The sequence below is a fragment of the Salvia miltiorrhiza genome, chromosome 8 (genome assembly GCF_028751815.1).
Source record: "Salvia miltiorrhiza cultivar Shanhuang (shh) chromosome 8, IMPLAD_Smil_shh, whole genome shotgun sequence".
NCBI classification, from domain to species: domain Eukaryota; kingdom Viridiplantae; phylum Streptophyta; class Magnoliopsida; order Lamiales; family Lamiaceae; genus Salvia; species Salvia miltiorrhiza.
In genome coordinates, this window is record NC_080394.1 from 400,188 (window position 1) to 428,009 (window position 27,822).

A 27,822-nucleotide genomic window follows, 5' to 3' on the forward strand; every position below is an offset into this window, starting at 1 on the left:
TATGTTTTAGTTTAATTTTGTGATTTTTAATTAGGGCTTATTCCATCTAATTAGGTAAAATAATTTTTTGAAATAAAAATTAAGTATACTTCATAATATTATAATAAATTATATTTCTATAAAAAATATTATTAAGATAATAAATACTAGAGTGGGACATAGTGACACACATAAAATTGTGGAACACTGAATCTCATCTCATATCCACTCCCAATTCAGATACTATTTTGTCTTTTATTACGACATCTCTTATTACAGCAGTGGATGATTGATATGTAATGATTAATATTATTTTATGATTTAGAGTTTTTCTAAGGAAAATATACAATTTGAGAGTCTATTGCTCTATAAATTAACATTGTGTGATTTGTTGTTGGAAGAGGTAAGGTTTTTATATTGTGTGGGGATGAAGTGAAGGAATTGTTAAGTCAATGCATTCATATCATGGACTAAATTATGCCAGCTAATGATGAATCACCATCATTTTTTAAAGCAATTATTGAGTTTTCGTCGTTTAGAAATGGTCTGAAGAGTTGGTGGCCTAACATAGAATGAATATTTTTAATGAATATTACCGTTGAATAAGTGGGAATAATGAGGGAGAATTATAAATCGAGTGAAGATGAAGACAAGGTAGAAATCAAAACAAGTGGAGTTAATTAAGATAATCATGTGCTTTCTCATAAGCTAAACAACTTTCACAAGTTTCCCCTCTTTCCTCACACAACTCTCCAAGAACTAATTTCTCTGTTCCACAATCCAAATGCTTCGCAATCTCCATTGAAGAATTTGTATTCACCAACGAGTTCCTTACCCTTATCCCTCTCTATATACTCTCACCAATACTAAATCAGTTTGACCACAGAAATTCGAGTTCGGAATTGTTGCGATGGCAGAAGCTGTTGTGTCGACTGCTCTGGAAACCTTGCGCGATTTGTTGGTGGAAGAAGCAAGGTTTTTCTACGGTGTGGGTGACCAAGTGAGGGAGCTCGAGATCCAGCTCAAAGAGATCAAGTGTCTCCTCGAAGATGCTGACAGAAGACGACATAAAAGCAAAACCATTTTGAGTTGGATCTCGGAGATCAAAGATCTTGTGTACGGAGCAGAAGCTGCCATTGAAAGACACGCAGCTTATCAAGTGTTGGCAAGGAGAAGACGAGGCATCAGACAGCTTATCAAGTCAATCCACCAACTAGGCTCGGAGATTTCACCGATCAAATCCCGTCTTGAAAGGATAAACAAGGAAATGTTAGAGAGTGGCATAAAGAAGAGCATCATCAACAATACAGATGAAGGGGAAAGCTCGTCCGCCAACAACAGGGCAAGAAAGAGCTTCCCCGAATTCGAGATCGGAGAGTGTTTTGTGGGGATGAAGGACGAGCTCAAGCAGCTTCTTCATCTCCTAGTGGAAGACGAAAAGCATCGAGTAATTTCAGTGTGGGGAATGGGGGGATCAGGCAAGACCACCATTGCCAAAAAGCTCTACAACGAGACAAGGACCAGCTTTGATCTTTGCGCGTGGGTTTGCATTAGTCAGCAATGTCAGAGCTTTCAATCAGTTTGGAATGATGTTCTCATGCAGCTACAGCATCAAAACACGAAGGATGGGCCAAAAATAAGGGGGGATGTTACAAGTTTGAGCGAGTGGGAGTTGAAGGAGCGACTATGCAAGATACAAAGAGAGAAGCGATGCCTCATTGTTTTTGACGATCTTTGGGAAACTACTCACTGGGATGACTTCAAGCATCCCTTCCTTGTCCAAGATTTGCAGAGCAAAATCTTGATCACCACACGCGAACGGGAAGTCGCGGAGATTGGATGCCCTGTGAAACTTGGGTTTCTAAAAGAGGAAGATGCTTTGGAACTACTCAAGAAGAAAGCATTTCCCCACACCATCATTCCAGGTTAGTTGGATTTGATTTCTAGTCTGCAAATAATATTCTAGATTTAACTGTTGGTTAGTTTCTATTCTTGCATCATCGATTCCAAATCAGATTAGAGAGGATCTGAATAAGTTATAAAGTTACTATACAATTAATTGTCATTTGTTTTTTGAATGTAGAATTTGCATTGGAAGAAAATTTTGAGAAAATTGGGAAAGAAATGGTGCAGAAATGTGGGTATTTGCCATTGGCAATTTCTTTACTCGGTGGGGTCTTGAGAAAGAAAAATTCGATGATGGAGTGGGAGTTAGTCAAAGAAATCATATATAGAGATGAAAAGGAGATTGATGGAGTGCTAAATTTAAGCTATGAAAGTTTACCCTATTATTTGAAGCCTTGCTTTCTCTATATGGGTATATTTCAAGAGGACGAAACCATAAATCCTAAGGATCTATTTAGGATGTGGATAGCACAAGGGATGATTTCATATGAGAATATTGGAGACAAGGACAAAACTTTGATTGAAATCGCGAAGCTCTACTTGGGTGAGTTGGCCTCCAGATCCATCGTCCAAGTTGAAATTGACGATGCTGTCACACGTGATATAATATATAGGAGCTGTAAACTTCATGATGTAGTAAGAGAACTATGTTTGAAATTGGGGAGAAGTGAGGATTTTGGTGTGCAGTGTTTGGAGTATCAAAGTGGGAAACTACAACAAGCTTCCTCGCATAGGAAAATACGGCATTTGACTATACATCTCAGGAAAGAAGTTCAAGTGGAACATGACGAGCTTACAGTCACTTGGGGAGAAGATAGTAGCGAACATTTAAGGTCTCTTCAAATTTTCAATCACATAAATTCGGGTGTTGTTGAGTTTCCTCCGCAAAGTATCATTGATTTTCAAAAATTCAAATTGCTGAGAGATCTTGTTGTGGTGGGATTCAAATTTACAGGAAGAAAGTTACCGAAAGGAATCACTAATTTTGTTCACCTTAGACGTCTGTATTTAAAAAGATGTGAATTTGATAAGCTACCATCGTCCATAAGGAATTTGGTATACATGGATACCCTTGATTTAACTGATTCGATGAATGTTGAAGTTCCAAATGTTTTTAAGGAGATGGTACGTTTAAAGCACTTGTTTCTTCCGGAGTATGAGGAGGAAAATATTGGTAGTTATCGATTAACATTGGACGAGGGAGTGGTTGAGTTGGAGAGTCTAGTGGGGTTGGATAGTAGAGTCCATGAATTAAAATGTATGAATAGAATGAAGAATCTCCGATATTTTTCAACAAGCATACACGACAATGAAAGCTTGTCAGCTATCATGAATGCCATTGCCACCAACTGGAACAAGTTAGTGTATTGTAGGGTTGAAATCAAAGAGGGTTGCGAGTTAGGAACAAATGAGGGAGTGTTGAACAAGGCATTCACTTGTCCCAATCTTCATTCCTTGTGGATTGTAGTTAAGTTAGGCAAGACGCTGGCAGAGTGCGGGCGTGACTTCATCAGCTCTAAACTAAGGAATTTGGTGCTGTCAGAATGTGAGATTGAGGATGATCCAATGGGGATACTGGGGAAGCTTCCTTGCTTGAGAGATTTGTATTTATTGAGGAAATCATTTGTGGGGGAGAAGATGACGTGTCCATCAAACAGTTTTCCTCGCCTCAAGAGGCTTCATCTATTGCAATTACCGAACCTGAGAGAGTGGAGAGTGGAGGCAGGAGCCATGCCCATTCTCTCTGAGTTACAGATAGATGAGTGTTCTAGTCTGAAGATGCTTCCAGAGGGATTGAGTGGCATTTCTACTCTTCGAGAACTGCATATCTATGGAGAATTGGGAAAGAGGGTATCAGCATCAGGAGAGGATTTCCACAAAGTCTGCCATGTCCCTTCAATTATCATCCGAAACTACTAACCAGTCTAGTCTCCACCCAGGTAATGCTTGCACCAATCTCATCCTCAATTCCCAATTTTTAACTAGTTTTTCTTTAAAAGATAGGTATCTCGATAAGGTTTTAATTATGTTGTTTCATGTCTCAAGTGTTTCTCTTTAATTATTCGCATTCTTTTCTCTGCTTCCTTATTTCTCTTTTATCACTTTTAACAATTTTCAAAATATGTCTATCAAACAGTTGAGTCTCTCTCTTCAAGAGAGAGATGAAGAGAGAGACAAGAGACTCAATTTTCCATGTCTACAAATTAAGAGTTTCTCAAGACTTACAATAAAAAATTAGATAAAATTCTTGATAATGCCAATTCAGCAAACCTTCACCATTATCATTCACCATTATCATCAACTAGCGCTTAGAATAATAATGACATATTTTTTTGAAAAATACCCTGAGCTTTCGTTTTTCATTTAAAAATCTCTAACTTTTAACAATTTTCAAAATATGTCTTGTTGTATAAAATTCAATGATAAAATAATTCATTTTCTTCATTATTTTCAAAATAGTTAACCAAAACAGGCAGGTCAGTTGTTCGGCGATTGGCCATGTTAGTAATCTGCATAAAAACATTTGTCTATTTCATATACACTATACTAAAAGTATCTACTTGGTAGCTAATATTCGTGTCATAAAAATTAGTGACATGTAATCCTGTTATTAATTTTTGTAACATGCGTATATAGTTATTAATCCTCATGTCACTAATGAGAACTTTTATTTGAGTTCGAGGGTTTTTTAGGACAGTAATTTAGATTGATTTGGAAATTAGGACAATAACTTTCGGACTTCTAAAAATAGGACACCAATTTTTTTTAAGAGTAAAATAAGACACTAATTAATAAATGTTGCATCCGCAGGACATTTTTCATGCCAATTATCGGCCGAAAAATGTCCTATTTTTACGATTGAACAAGGCATTCACATGTCCCAATCTTCGTGAATTGTCGATTTATGTTAAGTTAGGGAAGGCGCTAGCAGAGTGTGAGCGTGAGTTCATCAGCTCAAAACTTACGAAATTGTTTAGGTCGAAATGTGAGATTGAGGATGATCCAATGGGGATACTGGGTAAGCTTCCTTGCTTGAACAGTTTGTCTTTACAGTGAAAAGTTTGTCTTTATCATCCTTCACTAATGACTAGTCTAGTCTCCACCCGGGTAATGCTTGCACCAATCTAATTCTCAATTTGCAATTCTTTAATAAAGCTCGATAAGGTTTTAATAAAGCTCGACCCATTCTAAAGCTTGTATCGTCTTTCTCTTGGTTTCAGGGTACTTTTCTCCCCCCTTCGAGCTATAGTCTTGTTTCGCTTCTCTTTAATTATTTGCACTCTTTTCTCTCCAACTTTGTTTCTCTTTAATCACTTATTTTGAAATAAATGTGTATACACTTCTTTTGTACGTGGCTAGCTCCAAGCCTGGTATATTTCATTCTTTGTTTTATCATTCAGTTTGATTTATGGTTATTATAGTCTGGTGATGGTTCTAGATGGATGATGGATTGAGAGGTATTTCTACTATTCAGAAACTGGAGATCTATGGAATGTCGGAATTGGGGAAGAGGGTATTGCCATCAGGAGAGGATTCCCAGAAAGTCACCCATGTCCCTTCAGTTATCATCCGAGACGATGATAGGTTTGGATTTTGAAAAAGGAATTTAGTAGCTGCTGCTCACTCTTTTAATATTTAATTTTTGATGATTTTACTTGATGATCTTATAAATCAGAGCAACACTATTTATAGTGTACAATGGATGAATCTAGATTAGAGAATATGAGATATCCAAACTTAATTAAAAACTCAATACTTCCAAGATGAAGACATTAGTGTTTTCATGCATTGAATTGCAAATTAAGCTTTCAACGTTACTGCCGATATTAAACAAGAAAATTTGGGTTATGTCAAAGATATTGTTGAAGGATTTGAAGCTGCTTTAGTTGGACTCACTGCCAAATTACCCAACCAATTGTGATATCAAGATCATAATTTGTTTCTGTTTTTCGAAATAGCAAAATTTAGAAAACTTATTCTTTCATCTGCTTCTACATAAAGAAGGAGGGCTAAGGTTCAGATTGCGAAAGAATGAGTCACTGGCCATGTTTGGTGAGCAATTTGCAGAAGTTTTGGGGCTATAAATAGAATCACCCATTATATATATATCAGCCCAATTTCAAAGATGAGCCCAACCCAATTTCCATTTTCGGTCCACTATGAAAGAAATGGACTCATACATTAATTAAAAGATCCAACAAATATAAATTCAGCCCAAAATTTATCAGGCCCGACAGCACTTCATTTGATGTTTACAAAAGCCCAATCTTATTGACTCTTACGCAAATTTAATCCTATTGACTAGGAAGAAGACTCAAATTTCCATGTTTAGAAAGAGGGTTTCTATTAATTGGGTATAAGGATTTCTCAATATGGAGTTGTTTTGGTGAGATTCCACCTATGAGCCTTTGTTTGTAATTTCTAGAGATTTAAGCTTTATTTCTGTTCTTGAATTGTGATTTTGTTGCTTGGTTGTTTAGAATCCAATAAATTGAAATTAAATTGGGTTCATTAATATAAATATGAATAAGCGAAGTTACCCTTGGTGAGGTTGCAGAGAAATGAATAATTCTTATTATCAGCAAATATTTAATCACAATGAAAAACTGAAAAGCATCTTTAATTTGTTTTAACTATATATTCTGCTCCATACTTCAATATATTGACTGCTTCAAACAAACTGCAGGTTGGATTTTACTACAGCAATAAAATTATTATAATAATTTTTTGTGAACAAAATTATTATAATAATTACTATAAAGACAAGTTGGCTTTCTCAAACGCGTATACAATGTCACAAAATCTATCATATATTGGTTTCGAAGTCAATTAAAGCGATAAACATTGCTTTCTTATTTGAATTTTAATTACTCTTCAACAGCTAATAGTAGGGTATGAATGAGTAGAATAAGTATTTTTAATGCATATTCCCGTTAAATGAGTAGAATAATGAGGGAGAATTATGTTGAGCTATTTCCACTTCAATTCATGTGGAATGGCCCACAATAGCCAACACATTTTGACATAGATTGTGCAGATGCAATGTTGCATTTATTGCAACAGTTGCAACAAAGACTTTTTGGAGTGAAATTGGTAGCAACAAATGAGGGAGTATTGAACAAGTCATTCACATCTCTCAATCTTCAAATTAATGCATATGTTTGGGATGAACCTTCGGCTTGTGTGGAGGGTCTTCTTCACTTATCATGCATTTGCTCTTAATAAAATCATCTTCTTCAAATTTTGTATGCTTTAGTTTAATTTTATGATTATTAACTAGGATTTATTCTATCATTTAATTTCAGTTTTATTAGCTAATAATATGTTGATAAATTCAAAGTCATGGTATATACTTTTTAAAAATAAATTTTTTTTGAAATAAAAATTAAATATAATTCATAGTATTATAATAAATTTTATTTTTATTAAAAATATTTTTAAAATAATAGATGTAAGCATGAGATACGGTGACACATAAAATTATATGACACTGGATCTCATTCCGTGTGCCTCACTCTTTTGGTGTAATGACAAATTATTTAATATGTATTGACTATTGGCGATCGAAGGCAGCAGCTGTACAATTACGACCACAACTTCCTTATCTTTTCTAATTAAAATTACTTCCCTCTCACCACTACCAAATCAAGAGTGTTCAACCAATCAATTTGATATATCGGAGCTTCCCCAAATTAGCAAATCAAGAGTGTTCCACCAATCAATTAGACCAAAGAAATCTGAGCTTCCCCCAAATTATTGCAATGGCAGAAGCAGTGGTGTCGACTGCTCTAGAAACCTTGCGCGATTTGTTGGTGGAAGAAGCAAGGTTTTTATATGGTGTGGGTGACCAAGTGAGGGAGCTCGAGATCCAGCTCAAAGAGATGAAATGTCTCCTCAAAGATGCCGACAGAAGACGACATGAAAATGAAACCATTTTTAATTGGATCTCAGAGATCAAAGATCTTGTGTACAGAGCAGAAGCTGCCATTGAAAGACACGCAGCTCATCAAGTGACTTCAAGGAGAAGACGAGGCCTCAGACAGCTCGTCCGCAAATGTAGTTGTAGTTTAGAAGAATACAAGTCGATCCACCAATTAGGCTCGGAGATTTCACCGATCAAATCCCGACTTGAAAGGATAAACAAGGAAATGTTAGAAAGTGGCATAAAGAAGAGCATCATCAACAATACATATGAAGGGGAAAGCTCGTCCGCCAACAACAGAGCAAGGAAGAGCTTCCCCGAATTCGAGATCGGAGAGTGTTTTGTGGGAATGAAGGACGAGCTCAAGCAGCTTCTTCATCTCCTAGTGGAAGACGAAAAGCATCGAGTAATTTCAGTGTGGGGAATGGGGGGATCAGGCAAGACCACCATTGCCAAAAAGCTCTACAATGAGACCAACACCAACTTTGATCTTTGCGCATGGGTTTGCATTAGTCAGCAATGTCAGAGCTTTCAATCAGTTTGGAATGATGTTCTCATGCAGCTACAGCATCAAAACACGAAGGATGGGCCAAAAATAAGGGAGGATGTTACAAGTTTGAACGAGTGGGAGTTGAAGGAGCGACTATGCAAGATACAAAGAGAGAAGCGATGCCTCATTGTTTTTGACGATCTTTGGGAAACTTCTCATTGGGATGGCTTCAAGCATCCCTTCCTTGTCCAAGATTTACAGAGCAAAATCTTGATCACCACGCGTGAACAGGAAGTCGCGGAGATTGGATGCCCTATCAAACTTGGGTTTCTAAAAGAGGAAGATGCTTTGGAACTACTCAAGAAGAAAGCATTTCCCCACACCAACATTCCAGGTTAGTAGGATTTGGCTTCTAGTCTACAAATAATATTCTAGATTTACATGTTGGTTAGTTTCTACTCTTGCATCATCGATTCCAAATCAGATGAGAGGATCTGACTAAGTTATAAAGTTACTATTCAATTAATTGTCATTTGTTTTTCAATGCAGAGTTTGCATTGGAAGACAATGTTGAGAAAATTGGGAAAGAAATGGTGAAGAAATGTGGGTATTTGCCGTTGGCAATTTGTTTACTCGGTGGGGTCTTGAGAAAGACAAATTCGATGATGGAGTGGAAGTTAGTCAAAGAAGTCATATATAGAGATGAAAAGCAGATTGATGGAGTGCTAAATTTAAGCTATGAAAGCCTACCCTATTATTTGAAGCCTTGCTTTCTCTATATGGGTATATTTCACGAGGACCAAACCATATATCCTAGGCAACTATATAGGATGTGGATAGCACAAGGCATGATTTCATATGAGAATGCTGGAGACAATGACAAAAATTTGATGGAAATTGCCGAGCTCTACTTGGGTGAGTTGGCCTCCAGGTCCATCGTCCAAGTTGAAATTAATTTCGGCGATGCTGTCAGTGGTGGAGGAAAATATTGGAGCTGCAAACTTCATGATGTAGTAAGAGAACTATGTTTGAAATTGGGGAGAAGTGAGGATTTTGGTGCACAGAGTTTGGAGTATCAAAGTGGGAAAGCTTCCTCGCATAGGAAAATACGGCATTTGGCTATACATTTCAGGAAGGAAGTTCAAGTGGAACCTGAAGAGCTTACACTCACTTGGGGAGAAGATAGTAGTGAACATTTAAGGTCTCTTCAAATGTTTAGTCACATAAATTCGGGTGTTGTTGAGTTTCCCCCGCAAGGTATTGTTGATTTTCAGAAATTCAAATTGCTGAGAGATCTATGTATGGTGGGATTCAAATTTGAAGGAAGAAAGTTATCGAAAGGAATCACTAGTCTTGTTCACCTTAGACGTTTGTGTTTAGAAAGATGTGAATTTGATACGCTACCATCGTTCATTAGGAATTTGGTATACATGGATACCCTTGATTTAACTGTTTCGAAGAATGTTGAAGTTCCAAATGTTTTTAAGGAGATGCTACATTTAAAACACTTGTTTCTTCCCTATTATGATGAGGAAAAAATTGGAAATTATCGATTGACATTGGACGAGGGAGTGATTGAGTTGGAGACCTTGTGGTATTTGGATAGTAGAGTGCATGACTTAAAATGTATGAACAGAATGAAGAATCTGCGAAATTTCTCAATAAAAATATACGACAACGAAAGCTTGTCAGCCATCATCGACGCCATTGCTCTCATGGAAAAGTTACTGTCTTGTTCGGTTGTAATCAAAGAGGGTTGCAAGTTAGGAACAAATGAGGGAGTGTTAACGCTGAAGAAGGTAATCACATGTCCCAATCTTCATTCCTTGTGGATTGAAGTTAAGTTAGGGAAGGCGCTGGCAGAGTGCGGGAGTGACTTCATCAGTTCAAAACTTATAACTTTGACCCTATATAAATGTGAGATTGAGGATGATCCATTAGGGATACTGGGGAAGCTTCCTTGCTTGATATATTTGTATTTATGGAGGAAATCATTTGTGGGGGAGGAGATGACGTGTCCATCAAACAGTTTTCCTCGCCTCAAGTTGCTTGTGCTCTCTCAATTACCAAAGTTAAAGGAGTGGAGAGTGGAGGCAGGAGCCATGCCCCTTCTCTATGAATTGGAGATTTATGATTGTTCCAGTCTGAAGATGCTTCCAGATGGTTTGAGTGGCATTTCTACTCTTCGGAAACTGGAGATTACTGGAATGGCGGAAATGGGGAAGAGGGTATCGACATCAGGAGAGGATTTCCACAAAGTCACCCATGTCTCTTCAATTATCATCCGAGACAATCGATGACCAACTAGTCTAGTCTCCACCCGGGTAATGCTTGCACCAATCTCATTCTCAATTCCCAATTATGTTGCTTCAATTTTAGTTTTTCTCTAAACGCGGATTATTGGGTGCGACCGTCGCACAGGTGTGCGACGGGTCGACCCGGCTCCAAACCCGCCCTCCTGACCCGAAACCCTGACCCGCGTGGGTTTGACCCATACTCCTAATTATTACATTTGTTTATAATAATTGTTACTTTTAATAAACATAATATATACATTTGTTCATATAAATGTATATTGATATGTATAATGTTTTATATTGAATGAAGGTAAATATTTATATTAATATAAGTATATATTTGTGCGACCAAATGTATATCTTATGCTTATTAAAAGTAAGTGTTCAGGCTTAGGGTTTAGTTTACAGGATTTAGGGTTTAGGGTTCAGGCTTAGGGTTTAGTTTACAGGGTTTAGGGTTTAGTTTATAGAATTTAGGATTTAGAAAATATAATACTTTATATTAAATGAAGGTAAATACCTATATTTATATAAGTATACCTATAAACAAATGTAATAATTTAGGATTCAGGATTTTGGGTCTGGGCACGGGTCGGGTCGGGGCGGACCCGTCGCACTGGAGTGCGACCGCCGCATGCAAGACCGGCCCTTCTCTAAAAGATAGGTATCTTGACAAGGTTTTAACTATAAAGCTCGACGCATTCTAAACTTGTATCGTCTTGGTTTTGGTTGCAGGCTACTTTTCTCCCCCCCTTCGAGTTACAGTCTTGTTGTTCCATGTCCCAAGTGTTTCTCTTTAATTATTTGCATTATTTTCTCTGCAACCTTGTTTCGCTTTAATCACTTAAAAAAAAATTAAATGTGTATGTTTTTATTAATCTGGTTGAATTTGGTGATTCTGGACAATTTATTCTAGACTTTCTTAGTTCCATATGGAGTTATTTTCGTAAGATTCAGCCCATGAGCCTTTATTTATAATTTCTACAGATTTAAGCTTTATTTCAGTTCTTGAATTGTGATTTTTGTTACTAATTAGTTGTTTAGAATCCAATAAATTGAAAACTGGGTTGCTTAATATGAATGGTAGTGCGTGGTTTGAATTGATGGATTTAAAATCACGATTGGTAAACGTAATTCTTAGCTCAAAATTCTTCGACTACTATTTCTCTTGCAGATGATTTTACCGTTGATTAAGCAAGAAAAATTTGCTTAGGTTAATGATATTGTTGAAGGAAATGAATTGCTGCCCCAGCTGCTTTAGTGGGCCTCTTTTCCGGGTGAAATGTAGGAAGCATATAAGCCAAATCTTTACACCATACAAAAATAATAAAAATATTACTCCCTCTATTCCAATAATAACGTCCCAAATTTTCTTTTTGGGCGTTCCATTTATAATATCACAATCCAAAAAAAAATTACTTTATCTACTCTTTAATACGCTACGTATCAATTATCACGTTAAAGAGAACGTGAAACTCCTTGCCACTCTCACGATCACGCAAGAATTGACTCTCAAAGATAAATATTCATAGCATAAAAATCAAAGAACAAATCCCTAGCTTTATATAGGAGCTTGGGCGACATGCAAAAGGAAATAAATCCTAACCCTACGGGCTCTCTATCATGGCCCAAAGAAAGAGATAAACAATAACTAGATAAATTATATCTAAACAAGGAAAAGATAATATCTAAGACTAGACTTGATCACGAGGCGAAGCGGGCGGGTTTCTTGATCTCACGACGGGTTCGGCGTTGGGCTAGGCTGGGTTCCTCTTGCTGGGCCTCCATAATATCTGTAGCTGGGCTCGTATCAACTCCCCCATCCTCGAAAACCACCTTGTCCTCAAGGTGAAAATCTGGAAATGAAGAACGGAACGCGGTAAGGGACTCCCAAGTAGTGGCCTCGGGCGGGAGTCCTTCCCATTGAACTAAGACTTGGTCTTCGGGGCTGCCATCCCTGAGAACAGTACGGGCGGAGATAATGACGACGGGTACCATAGCGGGTAATCCCGAAGCATCGACTGGAATCGGGTTGAGTGGTGCCGAGGCTGTGCCGACAAATGGCTTAAGCAAGGAAATGTGAAACACCGGGTGAATACGGCTACCCGCGGGCAAATCCAGGCGGTAAGCAACAGCACCAATCTTCTCCAAGATCGGGTAAGGACCAAAATAGCGTTTAGCAAGCTTGGGAGAAGGGCGGCGAGCGACCGAAAGCTGGCGATACAGTTGGAGCTTTACCCACACCAAATCACCAACAGCAAAGGTGAGATCACGGCGATGTTTGTTTGCTTGCTGCTGCATGCGGTGTTGCGCCGAGGCTAAAGTGGCCTTCAAAGATTGCAAAAGTTGATCACGCTCGACGAGCAGCGTGTCCAGCGCATCCACGGATGTAGAGCTAGTAATATAGCGGGGAACGACCGGCGGAAGGCGTCCATAAACTGCCTGAAAAGGACTCATAGAGATACTTGAGTGATAGGAGGTGTTGTAATGAAACTCTGCCCATCCTAGATATTCGGTCCAGCGAGCGGGATGATCGGAGGTCATCGCACGTAAATACTGCTCCAAGCAACGATTTACAACCTCGGTTTGGCCGTCCGTTTGAGGGTGGTAGGCGGAACTGTGCTTGAGAGTTGTCCCACTGAGCTTGAAAAGTTCTGCCCAAAATCGGCTCATGAAGATCGGGTCACGATCCGATATAATAGAAGATGGAAACCCATGTAACTTGACCACCATATCCGTGAAAAGGCGAGCGACTTTGCTAGCCGTAAAGCCGGCGGTCAGAGTGCCGAAGTGGGCAGCTTTGGTGAGGCGGTCGACGACCACTAGAATAACAGAATAACCATGAGATGTGGGGAGGTGAGTGATGAAATCCATCGTGAGCTCGTTCCACACCAAGGCAGGGATGGGCAATGGTTGAAGAAGGCCGGTCGGCGCTGTCGTCAACGATTTCACCTGTTGACATATCGTGCAAGCACGCACGAAGTTCTCCACATCTCTTCGCATGTGAGGCCAAAAGAAGAGAGTTGAAAGGCCAATCAAGGTCTTCTTGATGCCGCCATGGCCGCCGATGGGGGAGCAATGGTACTCCTGGAGTAGTTGCTGTTTAAAAGGAGACGAAGGAGTAATGAAATATTTACGCCGATAAGTAAGAAGGCCATCAACCACACCATAATCGGGGGAGAGTACACCGCTCTGAAACCGCTGATGGTAAGAAAGGAATTCGGCATCAGTCGAATTGGCGAGACGCAGCTGGTCGATAAAGGTGGACACCGGAATGCTTTGAATGGTGAGGCACGCAGGCGTGAACATATACGCAGCGGCGAGGGGAGGTGTGATGGAGTCAAGCTCAGGCTCGTAGTGGTGGGCGCGCGATAGCGTGTCGGCAACTACATTATGCTTGCCGGGTTTATACTCGATTTGAAAGTCGTATCCCAAGAGCTTACGGATGTAGCGGTGCTGATCGGGAGTATGAAGTTGCTGGTGAAGGAGCTCCTTCAAGCTATGATGATCAGTGCGGATGATGAAACGACGACCGAGGAGGTATTGGCGCCATTTGCTGATGGCCTCGCTGATGGCATGGAGTTCTTTGAGATAAGTCGAAGCACCGCGGAGACGGACGCCGATCTTGCGACTATGATAAGCAATAGGTAAGTTGTCCTGAATTAAGATCGCACCAAAACCCACATCCGACGCATCCGTTTCAACGATGAAAGGTTTGGAGAAATCCGGCAGCCGAAGGACAGGGGCCGAGGCCATGGCGTTCTTCAACGCAGCAAACGCCAAAGAGGCGGTGTCGGACCAGACAAAATTATCCTTACGGAGGAGGTCCGTCAAGGGAGAGGCGATGGAAGCATAATCGCGAACAAATTTGCGATAATACCCCGTGAGGCCGAGAAACCCGCGGAGCTGTTTGGGCGAAGTAGGTTGGGGCCAATCCAACATAGCCTCAATCTTTTTGGGATCGGCGCGGAGCTCGCCGGTGCTAACGATGTGTCCCAGATACTCGACAGATGGTGTGCCAAATGTGCACTTGGAGAATTTGACAAAGAGACAGTTATCCCGGAGGCAATGAAGCACGGCCTCTAAATGTGCAATATGGTCCGTTTCGGTAGGACTGTAGATGAGAATATCATCGAAAAACACTACCACAAAGCGACGCAGAAAATCTTTCAGAATATAGTTCATGGTAGCTTGAAAGGTGGAGGGGGCGTTCGTCAAGCCAAAGGGCATGACGAGGAACTCATAATGGCCGTCGTGAGTGCGGAAGGCCGTCTTAAAGATGTCCTTCTCATGAAGGCGAATTTGGTGAAATCCCGCGCGTAAATCGAGCTTAGAGAAGACCACGGAACTGCCAAGTTCATCGATGAGTTCGTCCACAGTAGGAATAGGAAACTTATCTTTGATAGTGACGGCATTCAGGGCACGATAGTCGACACAAAAGCGATAAGTTCCGTCCTTTTTCTTGACCAAAAGGACCGGGGAAGAGAATGGGCTTTGGCTAGGGCGGATGATGCCTTGCTCGAGCATCTCGCGAACCAAGCGTTCCATCTCGGTCTTTTGGAAGTGGGGGTACCGATATGGTCGCACATTGACGGGTTTAACGCCATGCTCCAGATGGATGCGATGGTCGAATAAGCGACGCGGAGGGAGGTCGCGGGGCTCGGCGAAAACATCTGAAAACTGATGGAGCACACTGTGGAATGTCGATGGGACCGCGGCCAAATCAAGTGGAGGGGCGGTGGTGTCGGGACTGACCAGCCAGATTTCGAACAGAGAGTCGGCCTCAGATGAGTGAAGTAACGATTGAAGCATCGATACATTGATTTGACGGCAGTCCAGGGATGCGTCTCCCTCTAAAACCACTTGCTTGTCGTGCCACTGGAATTCCATGCGGCTATTACTGTAGTCGTGAGTGACTCTGCCCAATTCTTGAAGCCACTGTACGCCGAGAATAATATCTGGTCCTTTGATGGCTAAGACAAATAAATCCAGTGTAAAAGAAGTCCCTTGGAGCTCGAGTGTGACACCCGTGCACTTGTGTCGGCACACAAGTGAGTCGCCATTGCCAATAGAGACCCGGAATTGCGGGATAGGCGTGAGAGGAAGCTGTAGGCGTTCTGCAAGAGTAGGGTTAAGAAAATTATGAGTACTGCCGTTGTCAATCATTACCTGAAAACGGTGATGATGCTTGGTTCCCCAGAGACGGAGAGAGCGTGGCTGGGTGGTGCCAAAGAGTGAGTGGAGGCTGGAGATATCGCCCAGAATAAGACCCGTGTCGGGGTCGGAGCCCGGTGGATCGTTACTGTCGTCGTCAGATGGGAGATCGTCGCCCTCAAGAAGCATGACCGTGCCTTTATTTTGGCAGCGATGAGACGGGTTCCATTTTTGGTCGCAACGGAAACATAATCCGCGCTCGCGTTTCTCACGGGTTTCGGCAGGAGTGAGCCGCCGAACTGGTAGTGGTGTAGTACCCTCGCGCCGAGGAACGGACGCGGATGCAGCTGCGTGGGCGGGGGTCGAGCCTGATAAGAGAGACGGCGGCGTCGTTGATGATTGTGGCACCACAGGCGGCGTGGACGTAGGGCGAGAAAAGGACCGAGAGAAGCTACGAGTCTCAGTTTGAGTGTCCATGTGTTTGCTCTCAAAGATACGTGCGAGAGAAAAAGTCTCGTCCAAAGTATGAGGACGGTTCATCTGTAACTCTCTACGGATCGATGGTTGAAGACCCGAAATATAGAAGGAGATCAATAGGGGCTCTGAGATGCCGTGAGTGCGGCCCATAAGAGCCTCGAAGGAGGACTGGTAGTCGGCGACAGATCCGGTCTGTGAAAGCTTGGCGAGCATACCCTCGGGGTCCTCAAACTGAGAAGGCCCGAAACGAGAGCGAACGCGAGATAGAAAATCCGACCATGAGGAGAGAATACCTTGGGATTTCAGCCACTGAAACCATGTAGAAGCTCGGCCATCCAGATGAAAGGCAATAATCTGAAGGCGTTGGGCGTCCGGAATATTGTGATATTGAAAATATTCCTCGATTTTGAAAATCCAAGAGTGAGGATCGTCGCCGTCGAAGCGAGGAACATCGAGGCGGAGCAGTGGACCGCGAGGTGGATGAGAGTCGCCGGGTTGGAAGAGTGCGACTGGTGGGACATCTTGAAGAGAGCGACCAGTTCATCGATCTGTTTTTGCATAGCGGTGAACGGCGCTTGCCATTCGGGAGCGTCGGGGGCCATGAGACGTCAATGAAAGCACCAATTAATACGCTACGTATCAATTATCACGTTAAAGAGAACGTGAAACTCCTTGCCACTCTCACGATCACGCAAGAATTGACTCTCAAAGATAAATATTCATAGCATAAAAATCAAAGAACAAATCCCTAGCTTTATATAGGAGCTTGGGCGACATGCAAAAGGAAATAAATCCTAACCCTACGGGCTCTCTATCATGGCCCAAAGAAAGAGATAAACAATAACTAGATAAATTATATCTAAACAAGGAAAAGATAATATCTAAGACTAGACTTGATCACGAGGCGAAGCGGGCGGGTTTCTTGATCTCACGACGGGTTCGGCGTTGGGCTAGGCTGGGTTCCTCTTGCTGGGCCTCCATAATATCTGTAGCTGGGCTCGTATCACTCTTTCTATTTTTCTCCTCATTTACTTTATCTATCTCTTACTTTTTTCACTATTCTATTTATCTATCTCTCTCCTTATTTACTTTATCTCTCTCTTACTTTTTTACTACTCTATCTATCTCTCTCTTCATTTACTTTATCTGCATTTTCTTAATTTGTGTGTCCCATTTTTTTAGTACATTTCTTTACTCTGTGGCAATTCTCAAGCTCTAATTCATTCATTATTGTTGATTTACTGGTTGAACATTGGTTTATGGAGAGTTACTTATTATCACTACCACTTTTGGTGCTCAGAGAAATTATAACATTTTACCTTTTGTTTAGAGGGTATATTATGTTCCTCAGTAAGGTTTTAATGAAGCTCGGCTCATTATAAGATTATATCATCTTTTCAATTATTTGTTTTTTCTCAAGGTGCAGTCTTGTTGTTACATTTCTCAGGTGTTCCTCCTGTCATACGAGACGGTGAACTGAGGCTCTGAATCAAGAGGTTTTCAAATTTCTGGAGCTTTTATGCTTTATGTTCTTGAATTGTGACTTTTGCTGCTTGGTTGTGTAGAATCTAATAAACTGAAAATTGGGTTTGATAATATGAATTATATTAGTAGTGTTGTGGCTTGATTTGATGGATTTAAAATTACGATTGGTATATGTGAGGAATATTTGCCTTAATTTAAGCTGAAGGAATCAGGATTCGAAGGTGACAACGAGCGGAGGACCTCTAGTGCAAATATGAGAACACCGAGGGAGTTAGTTGCAAATGTTTCTAATAAGGATGCATTACATCTCGACCGTTCAATGCTTTCAACGGATGAGATTAGATCTCATCAAATGTTAGTTTTAACAGAATAGCTGCACATTGTAATCAAAGTTCGTTTGTGATCAACAAAAATCGTCTTTCTCTTGGCCCGTTAATGTGTTTATTTTAATTGTTCATATTCTTGGAATTTATTTGATTGTTTATAATTTAATTATGAGTAGCAAAATTCTTAATTCGGCGAGAATAATGAAATACTGATTTAATATCTGTGAGACCTAATTGTTCATATAATTGATTTATATTAATTTCGATTTATTATTTGTGTTTAGAGTTGATTCCGATTTTATTTAAGCCTGATCAACTTAAGATTTAATTGGATTAAAGTCAATTGGTTCCTCCAATCCGTAATTGTTGAAATAGGGCTGATTAGTGATGAAACTACCATGTTCGTAGTAGGAATTATAGGAATTATTTGGTGGTATACGACGTCCACCACCCGTGTACGAATAGGGGTGTTCACAATTTGATTTAAACCGTAAACCAAATCAAACCAAACCGTATTTATGTGGTTTGGTTTGGTTTACGGTTTGAAAAATATGATTTGATTTATATTTTTGCAAAAATATGGTTTATGGTTTAGGTTTGATTTTTTAAAATTATAGATCAAGCCAAACCGTAAATCGTAATATATTTAAACCAATTATTATTATTATTATTATTATTATTATTATTATTATTATTATTATTATTATTATTATTCAAGTATATTTTGAAAGTTTAATAAAATTATATAATATTCCTATCCATTAAAGTCTTTAATTACATATCATCACACAATAAGCTTACTTTTCTTAAACTTAATTCTTAATCCCTAATTTATTTGTTTAGATGGATGCTAGAATCTCGATAAACATGAATAATATGGAGAAAAGACATATTAAATGTCTGTTGAGTGGTTATCAATTAACATTGGACGAGGGAGTGGTTGAGTTGAGAGTCTATTGGGGTTGGATAGTAGAGTGCATGAATTAAAATGTATGAACAAAATGAAGAATCTGAGAAATTTCTCAACAAAAATACACGACAACGAAAGCTTGTCAGCCATGATCTGTTTGATTTTTGATGATTCTGCACAGTTTTATTCCACCCCTGACTCAAGAAATATTGAGTCTATTAATAAAGTAATAACATTTTAAATGCCAAATAAATTGCAGAGGTTATTTGCTAGTATAATCTTGGTATATAGTGTCCCAACAAATGTGAGAATCTTTTAGGATCCCTACTTTGATGCGTTGTCCAAAGATTTCAAAACTAAGTACTTCAATTGAATTGTGAGTTTACAAAACTTTGAAAAAGTTTATTACTATCTTAGAAAGCATGAGAAAAAAATATACATTCCTATGATCTTCCAGAAATTCTTAGATATGTTGATATTATAGGTAATGCAAATCATGAACAACAGACAATGCTTGTGTTGCATCGAGAAAGGAGACGGTGGAAGTTTTTTAATCTTGTAAAGTTTTTATTAATTGTGTTGAATCATCCGACATGTATATTAAGTACTCCCTCCGCCCATTAAATAACTTCATTTTTTTTTTCTTTTTCGTCTATTCGCATAACATCTTTCTACTCCATTTTTGATAATAATCTCACTAACCATCACTCTTAAATTCCCCATTTATTTAACATATTGTCACTAATATAATGTAACCATACAAACTTATTAACTATCTCAACTTTTTTTAAATTGTGGGGGGCCTTTTCCACTTACCAAACACACAATTATATTTCTTAAAACCCCTTTCCACTGCTATGAGGAAGTTATTTTATGGACTAGTGTCTTTATAATTTATTTTTGGCAGAATTCTAATTTAATATTGATTTATTATCTGCAACAAATAAAAGTTTAAATATTATATTGAGGAATATTTAAAAACAACTATTTTTAAGAGTTCAGAAATTTAGAAAAAAAAAATATGTATTGATAATGTTTAGCATCCAATAAATTGAAAATTGGGTTGCTTAATATGAATATATGTAATTCTTAGCTCAAAGTCTAAATATTATATTGAGGAATATTCGTGTTGGTTAGCATGAATATACTAATACTAATGGTAGTGTTGTGCTTTGATTTGATGGATTTAAAATCATGATTGGTGAATATTTAGCTCAACCGTTTTCTTTACTTTGAAAACTCTTTCCTACTATAAATAAGTGATCAAGTAATTATTAACGAAGCCCGACTATATATCAGCCCAATTGCAAAGATCCACTAATGAAAGAAATGGATCCACGCCTTAATTAAAAGATCCAATAAACATAAATTAAACCCACAAATTATGAGGCCCAACAGTACTTCAATTTCATGTTATAAAATCCAACTCAAAAGCCCAATCAAATTAAGTACTTCCTCCAACCATATAAAAAGTATTCTTCTCTAAATGACACGGATTTTAATAAATTAGTTGAATGTATTGTGACTTGTGAGTGGACTGTAAGGGTCCCGCTTTAATGTAAGTAGAAAACTTACCAAAAATAGACCGGATACATTTTATGAGGACGAACGAAAATGACAAATTGGATACATTTTATGAGGACAAAGGGAGTATATGTTGTTATCATACCTTAATATGTATATGTTTGAAAATTCAGTATGATCGCTGGATCTTTAAAAAATTTATAATAAAACTTCTATAAATTAATAACTTCGGGACCTTAGAATTTTATCTATAAACTAATAATTTATTAATATATCGATAAATTTTAAAGATGTTTACTGTAGTTATAGAATTAAATAAACCGAATGCTAATTAAAAAAATTTAATATACTACACTGACGATGCCCGGTGAAAATCGATCGATCGACAAAGTGAGATATGACAGAACACCGACGGTGAGGTCAGTGTCCACATAATCAATAAAAAATTTACCAACGAATTTTTGCTGTCGTCGGTGATCATCGATGGCCTTTCGGCCAAATAGTTCATCGTTTTATCTACTGACGTCGCCGGAGTGGGCCAGCGATTTTACTGATGTATACAAATGTATGTAATTGAAAATACATCACTGGTTCAAAAGGATTACCAAAACTCATCATCCCATCCAAGGGCCGGCTTCTTCCATTGTCACGGGAACCTATCTCATTGATCTTGTTGCTCTATTAATATAACCCCAATATTAAGTAATAAGGTTTTAAGATAATGAGGCATAATTCCAAGTAAACCAACTTAACATTGCAATACAATGAATTTAGACAAAAATATAACCTAATTCATTAGCCAACTACTAATCGTAATCAACCCAATAGCTAAAATCATTATTGAAACAAAAGCCAAAACCAGCAACTGATGCTCCAATTGATGCCACGTCAATTTCGCATTTAGGGAAAACACTCGTCGTGGGAAGAATCAGAAAATAAGTAAAGGTGGTGTATTATGAAACAGATTTTAAAAATGGCGTGCAATTTTAGAATTTGGTAAAATTTTGTGTATTAAGTGAAGGACAATTAACCCATGTATATTAACAATATATGTTTTGTAATTCTATTTTTATTGTCATCTTCTTATCTTCTCAGACCACTCCACTAATAAAGGTAAAGAGCACAAATACTATTAAATCAAAGGGACACACTGAAAAGCAACTAAAGCGATAAATAAAGTACTTTAACTACTTTTCATTGAATGAAGAAGAAGAAGAAGAAGAAGACAAGGTAGAAACACAATAATGAGTTGGTGCTTTCTCAGAAGATAAACTACTTTCACTCTTTTCTCATACAACTCTCCAAGTCCTAATTTCTCTGTTCCGGAATAAAAATTCTTCGCAATCTCCATTGAAGAATTTGTATTCACCACAACGAGTTCCTCATCCTTATTCCTCTCTATATATACTCTCACCAATAGTAAATCAATTTGACCAAAGAAATTCGAGTTTGGAATTGTTGCGATGGCAGAAGCTGTTGTGTCGACTGCTCTGGAAACCTTGTGCGATTTGTTGGTGGATGAAGCAAGGTTTTTATCTGGTGTGGGTGACCAAGTGAAGGAGCTCGAGATCCAGCTCAAAGAGATGAAGTGTCTTCTCAAAGATGCCGACAGAAGACGACATGAAAGCAAAATAATTTTGAATTGGATCTCGGAGATCAAAGATCTTGTGTACAGAGCCGAAGCTGCCATTGAAAGACACGCAGCTTATCAAGTGACTTCAAGGAGAAAACAAGGCCTCAAACAGCTCCTCCGCAGATGTAGCTGTAGTTTGGAAGTATACAAGTCGATCCACCAATTAGGCTCGGAGATTTCACCAATCAAATCCCGACTTGAAAGGATAAACAAGGAAATGTTAGAAAGTGGCATAAAGAAGAGCATCATCAACAATACAGATGAAGGGGAAAGCTCGTCCGCCAACAACAGGGCAAGGAAGAGTTTCCCCGAATTCGAGATCGGAGACTGTTTTGTGGGGATGAAGGACGAGCTCAAGCAGCTTCTTCATCTCCTAGTGGAAGACGAAAAGCATCGAGTTATTTCAGTGTGGGGAATGGGGGGATCAGGCAAGACCACCATTGCCAAAAAGCTCTACAACGAGACCAAGACCAAGTTTGATCTTTCCGCGTGGCTTTGCATTAGTCAGCAATGTCCAAGTTTTCAATCTGTTTGGAAGGATATTCTCAAGCAGCTAGAGCATCAAAACACGAAGGATGGGCCAAAAATAAGAGAGGACGTTGTTGCAAATCTGAGCGAGTGGGAGCTGAAGGAGCGACTATGCAAGATACAAAAAGAGAAGCGATGCCTCATTGTTTTTGACGATCTTTGGGAAACTTCTCATTGGGATGGCTTCAAGCATCCCTTCCTTGTACAAGATTTGCACAGCAAAATCTTGATCACCACGCGCAAACAGGAAGTCGCAGAGATTGGATGTCAAGTAAAACTTGGGCTTCTAAAAGAGGAAGATGCTTTGGAACTACTCAAGAAGAAAGCATTTCCCCACACCAACATTCCAGGTTAGTTGGATTTGACTTCTAGTCTACAAATAAAGTTACTATTCAAATAATTGTCATTTGTTTTTCAATGCAGAGTTTGCATTGGAAGAAAATGTTGAGAAAATTGGGAAAGATGCAGAGTTTGCATTGGAAGAAAATGTTGAGAAAATTGGGAAAGAAATGGTGAAGAAATGTGGGTATTTGCCGTTGGCAATTTGTTTACTCGGTGGGGTCTTGAGAAAGACAAATTCGATGATGGAGTGGAAGTTAGTCAAAGAATTCATATATAGAGATGAAAAGGAGATTGATGGAGTGCTAAATTTAAGCTATGAAAGTCTACCCTATTATTTGAAGTCATGCTTTCTCTATATGGGTATATTTCAAGAGGATGAAGATATATATGTTGAGGATCTATATATGATGTGGATAGCACAAGGCATGATTTCTATTGGAGACAAGGACAAAACTTTGATGGAAATTGCAGAGCTCTACTTGGGTGAGTTGGCCTCCAGGTCCATCGTCCAAGTCGAAATTTACGATGGTGTCGCACCTGGAAGAAGATATTTCAGCTGCAAACTTCATGATGTAGTAAGAGAACTGTGTTTGAAATTGGGGAGAAGTGAGGATTTTGGTGTGCAGAGTTTGGAGTATCAAAGTGGGAAAGCTTCCTCGCATAGGAAAATACGGCATTTGGCTATACATTTCAGGAAAGAAGTTCAAGTGGAACCAGACGAGCTTACAGTCACTTGGGGAGAAGATAGTAGCGAACATTTAAGGTCTCTTCAAATGTTCAATCACATAGGTTCGGGTGTTATTGTTGAGTTTCCCCAGCAAGGTATCGTTGATTTTCAGAAATTCAAATTGCTGAGAGATCTAGTTATGGTGGGATTCAAATTTGAAGGAAGAAAGTTATCGAAAGGAATCGCTAGTCTTGTTCACCTTAGACGTTTGTATTTAAAAAGATGTGAATTTGATAAGCTACCATCGTCCATAAGGAATTTGGTGTACATGGATACCCTTGATTTAACTAGTTCGAGGAATATCGAAGTTCCAAATGTTTTTGAGGAGATGGTACGTTTAAAGCACTTGATTCTTCCCGATTATGATCCGCCCAAAATTGGAAGTTATCGATTGACATTGGACGAGGGAGTGATTGAGTTGGAGACCCTGTGGAATTTGGATAGTAGAGTGCATGATTTAAAATGTATGAACAAAATGAAGAATCTGGCAAGTTTCAGAACAAAAATACACGACAATGAAAGCTTGTCAGCCAACATCGACGCCATTGCTCTCATGGAAAAGTTACTGTATTGTTGGGTTGAAATCAAAACGGGTTGCGAGTTAGGAACAAATAAGGGAGTGTTAACGCTGAAGAAGGTAATCACATGTCCCAATCTTCATTCCTTGTGGATTGAAGTTAAGTTAGGGAAGGCGCTGGCAGAGTGCGGGAGTGACTTCATCAGTTCAAAACTTATAAGTTTGGGGCTGTCAGAATGTGAGATTGAGGATGATCCAATGGGGATACTGGGCAAGCTTCCTTGCTTGAGAGATTTGTATTTATGGAGGAAATCATTTGTGGGGGAGAAGATGACGTGTCTATCAAACAGTTTTCCTCGCCTCAAGAGGCTTCATCTATTGCAATTACCGAACCTGAGAGAGTGGAGAGTGGGGGCAGGAGCCATGCCCATTCTCTCTGAGTTACGGATAGATGAGTGTTCTAGTCTGAAGATGCTTCCAGAGGGATTGAGTGGCATTTCTACTCTTCGGGAACTGCATATCTATGGAGAATTGGGAAAGAGGGTATCAGCATCAGGAGACGATTTCCACAAAGTCTGCCATGTCCCTTCAATTATCATCCGAAACTACTAACCAGTCTAGTCTCCACCCGGGTAATGCTTGCACCAATCTCATCCTCAATTCCCAATTTTTAACTAGTTTTTCTTTAAAAGATAGGTATCTCGATAAGGTTTTAATTATGTTGTTTCATGTCTCAAGTGTTTCTCTTTAATTATTCGCATTCTTTTCTCTGCTTCCTTATTTCTCTTTTATCACTTTTAACAATTTTCAAAATATGTCTATCAAACAGTTGAGTCTCTCTCTCTTCAAGAGAGAGACAAGAGACTCAATTTTCCATGTCTACAAATTAAGAGTTTCTCAAGACTTACAGTAAAAAATTAGATAAAATTCTTGATAATGCCAATTCAGCAAACCTTCACCATTATCATCAGCTAGCGCTCAGAATAAGAATGACATATTTTTTTGAAAAATACCCTGAGCTTTCGTTTTTCATTTAAAAATCTCTAACTTTTAACAATTTTCAAAATATGTCTTGTTGTATAAAATTTGATGACAAAATAATTCATTTTCATCATTATTTTCAAAATAGTTAACCAAAACAGGCAGGTCGGTTGTTCGGCGATTGGCCATGTTAGTAATCTGCATAAAAACATTTGTCTATTTCATATACACTATACTAAAAGTATCTACTTGGTAGCTAATATTCGTGTCATAAAAATTAGTGACATGTAATCCTGTTATTAATTTTTGTAACACGCATAATAGTTAATTAATCCTCATGTCACTAATGAGAATTTTTATTTGAGTTCGAGGGTTTTTTAGAACAGTAACTTAGATTGATTTGGAAATTAGGACAATAACTTTCGGACTTCTAAAAATAGGACACTAATTAATAAGTGTTGCATCCGCAGGACATTTTTCATGCCAATTATCGGCCGAGAAATGTCCTATTTTTACGATTGAACAAGGCATTCACATGTCCCAATCTTCGTGAATTGTCGATTTATGTTAAGTTAGGGAAGGCGCGCAGAGTGTGAGCGTGAGTTGATCAGCTCAAAACTTACGAAATTGTTTATGTCGAAATGTGAGATTGAGGATGATCCAATGGGGATACTGGGTAAGCTTCCTTGCTTGAACAGTTTGTCTTTACAGTGAAAAGTTTGTCTTTATCATCCTTCACTAATGACTAGCCTAGTCTCCACCCGGGTAATGCTTGCACCCAGGGGCGGAGCTAGGGGTGGGGCAGGGGGGTCACTGGGCCCCTCTGAGATTTTCAAAAATACTAGGATATTTTTGTAATTTTATATTAAAAATAAAAAATATATAATTTTATCTATATCATTATCTTGGTGAGCTATTTTATACTGTAATTGATATGTAAGCTTTAGAGTTAAAACGTTTAGAATAAGTAAACACGTAATTAATTTATACATATCATGTTTGGATTAGAATCTAGAGATTTATTTTTTGAATTTTTATTGAAAGTTATTTTGCCTTACAAAATTTCATGGGATTTTGGAAAATAAAATAACGGACTATTTTGAATTTGCAATTTTAACGTCTTTTTAGTGTGGCGAATTAAATCATTATTTTTTCAAGTTTTGCAATTTCGTCCCCCAATTTTTTTCGATTGCTATAGTATCGAATTGAAGCTTACGTGGATTAGTAAAGACGACGACATTTTTGTGAGACCTAAACGACATTGTTTCTTACCATTTCAATTAAAAATTTCTCCAAATTAGAAAGAGATTGTATCATGTATTTGCACTCTATATAATATTCAATATTTAGTAATTTTATTGCAAAATACATCGTAAAATGAATATAAGCTTGAAAATCTGTTAAAATGTGTTTTTTGCAGTTTAAATAATATTATAATTGTATTATTGATTATCATTTAAATTTAATTTAATTTAATTTTTATTTTTTAATTTAATTATTAATTTTCTTTTAATTTTTTTTGAACCCCCCGAATCAAAAGTCTGGCTCCGCCCCTGCTTGCACCAATCTAATTCTCAATTTGCAATTCTTTAATAAAGTTCGATAAGGTTTTAATAAAGCTCGATCCATTCTAAAGCTTGTATCGTCTTTCTCTTGGTTGCAGGGTACTTTTCTCCCCCCTTCGAGCTATAGTCTTGTTTTGCTTCTCTTTAATTATTTGCACTCTTTTCTCTCCAACTTTAATCACTTATTTTGAAATAAATGTGTATATATTTCTTTTGTGCGCAGCTCCTAGCCTGACATCATAGTGGCGCCCATATACTTCTTTTGCACGTGACTAGCTCCAAGCCTGGTATATTTCATTCTTTGTTTTATCATTCAGTTTGATTTATGGTTATTATAGTCTGGAGATGGTTCTAGATGGATGATGGATTGAGTGGTATTTCTACTATTCAGAAACTGGAGATCTATGGAATGTCGGAATTGGGGAAGAGGGTATTGCCATCAGGAGAGGATTCCCAGAAAGTCACCCATGTCCCTTCAGTTATCATCTGAGACGATGATAGGTTTGGATTTTGAAAAAGGAATTTAGTAGCTGCTGCTCACTCTTTTAATATTTAATTTTGATGATTTTACTTGATGATCTTATAAATGAGAGCAACACTATTTATAGTGTACAATGGATGAATCTAGATTAGAGAATATGAGATATCCAAACTTAATTAAAAACTCAATACTTCCAAGATGAAGACATTAGTGCTTTCATGCATTGAATTGCAAATTAAGCTTTCAACGTTACTGCCGATATTAAACAAGAAAAATTGGGTTATGTTAAAGATATTGTTGAAGGATTTGAAGCTGCTTTAGTTGGACTCACTACCAAATTACCGAACCAATTGTGATATCAAGATCATAATTTGTTTCTGTTTTTCGAAATAGCGAAATTTAGAAAACTTATTCTTTCATCTGCTTCTACATAAAGGAGGGCTCAGGTTCAGATTGTGAAAGAATGAGTCACTGGCCATGTTTGGTGAGCAATTTGCAAAGTTTTGGGGCTATAAATAGAATCACCCATTATATATAGAGTAAAATTTTGAAGTAGCCAAAATGAAGCATAAAACACA

General features: G+C 38.4%; 3 protein-coding genes across 9 annotated transcripts; all 3 read left to right on the forward strand.

Moving 5' to 3' along the window:
- Window positions 1-593: 593 nt before the first annotated feature.
- Window positions 594-27,330, forward strand: LOC130999693 (putative disease resistance protein At1g50180). 5 transcript variants are annotated; one of them, XM_057925310.1, is made up of 3 exons: window positions 594-1,904; window positions 2,063-3,824; window positions 5,307-5,638. In XM_057925310.1, exons 1-2 carry the CDS (start codon window positions 890-892, stop codon window positions 3,802-3,804), a joined length of 2,757 nt encoding a protein of 918 aa, XP_057781293.1. In that variant the 5' UTR covers window positions 594-889; the 3' UTR covers window positions 3,805-3,824; window positions 5,307-5,638. The 5 variants fall into 5 exon arrangements, with proteins under 5 accessions (XP_057781293.1, XP_057781294.1, XP_057781292.1 ...); XM_057925311.1 differs by lacking the exon at window positions 5,307-5,638 and adding an exon at window positions 27,102-27,330 and having other exon boundaries at window positions 621-1,904; XM_057925309.1 differs by having other exon boundaries at window positions 621-1,904; window positions 5,106-5,638.
- Window positions 7,515-17,882, forward strand: LOC130999692 (probable disease resistance protein At1g58602). 3 transcript variants are annotated; one of them, XM_057925306.1, is made up of 3 exons: window positions 7,515-8,691; window positions 8,847-10,621; window positions 17,673-17,882. In XM_057925306.1, the coding sequence occupies exons 1-2, from the start codon at window positions 7,647-7,649 to the stop codon at window positions 10,595-10,597; spliced, it is 2,796 nt and encodes a 931-aa protein (XP_057781289.1). In that variant the 5' UTR covers window positions 7,515-7,646; the 3' UTR covers window positions 10,598-10,621; window positions 17,673-17,882. The 3 variants fall into 3 exon arrangements, with proteins under 3 accessions (XP_057781289.1, XP_057781290.1, XP_057781288.1); XM_057925307.1 differs by lacking the exon at window positions 17,673-17,882 and adding an exon at window positions 11,330-11,525; XM_057925305.1 differs by lacking the exon at window positions 17,673-17,882 and having other exon boundaries at window positions 8,847-11,525.
- Window positions 21,657-27,253, forward strand: LOC130996991 (putative disease resistance protein At1g50180). Its single transcript, XM_057922272.1, has 3 exons — window positions 21,657-22,981; window positions 23,055-24,790; window positions 27,119-27,253. Exons 1-3 carry the CDS (start codon window positions 21,934-21,936, stop codon window positions 27,251-27,253), a joined length of 2,919 nt encoding a protein of 972 aa, XP_057778255.1. The 5' UTR covers window positions 21,657-21,933.
- Window positions 27,331-27,822: the final 492 nt, after the last annotated feature.

Excerpts from the sequence above, each read along its gene's own strand:
- LOC130996991 (XM_057922272.1), top strand. The coding sequence starts at position 21,934 with ATGGCAGAAGCTGTTGTGTCGACTGCTCTGGAAACCTTGTGCGATTTG. Across the intron at positions 22,982-23,054 it reads TCCCCACACCAACATTCCAG|AGTTTGCATTGGAAGAAAAT; the intron begins GTTAGTTGGATT and ends TTTTCAATGCAG. Across the intron at positions 24,791-27,118 it reads CAGGAGACGATTTCCACAAA|ATGGATGATGGATTGAGTGG; the intron begins GTCTGCCATGTC and ends AGATGGTTCTAG.
- LOC130999692 (XM_057925306.1), top strand. The coding sequence starts at position 7,647 with ATGGCAGAAGCAGTGGTGTCGACTGCTCTAGAAACCTTGCGCGATTTG. Across the intron at positions 8,692-8,846 it reads TCCCCACACCAACATTCCAG|AGTTTGCATTGGAAGACAAT; the intron begins GTTAGTAGGATT and ends TTTTCAATGCAG.
- LOC130999693 (XM_057925310.1), top strand. The coding sequence starts at position 890 with ATGGCAGAAGCTGTTGTGTCGACTGCTCTGGAAACCTTGCGCGATTTG. Across the intron at positions 1,905-2,062 it reads TCCCCACACCATCATTCCAG|AATTTGCATTGGAAGAAAAT; the intron begins GTTAGTTGGATT and ends TTTTGAATGTAG.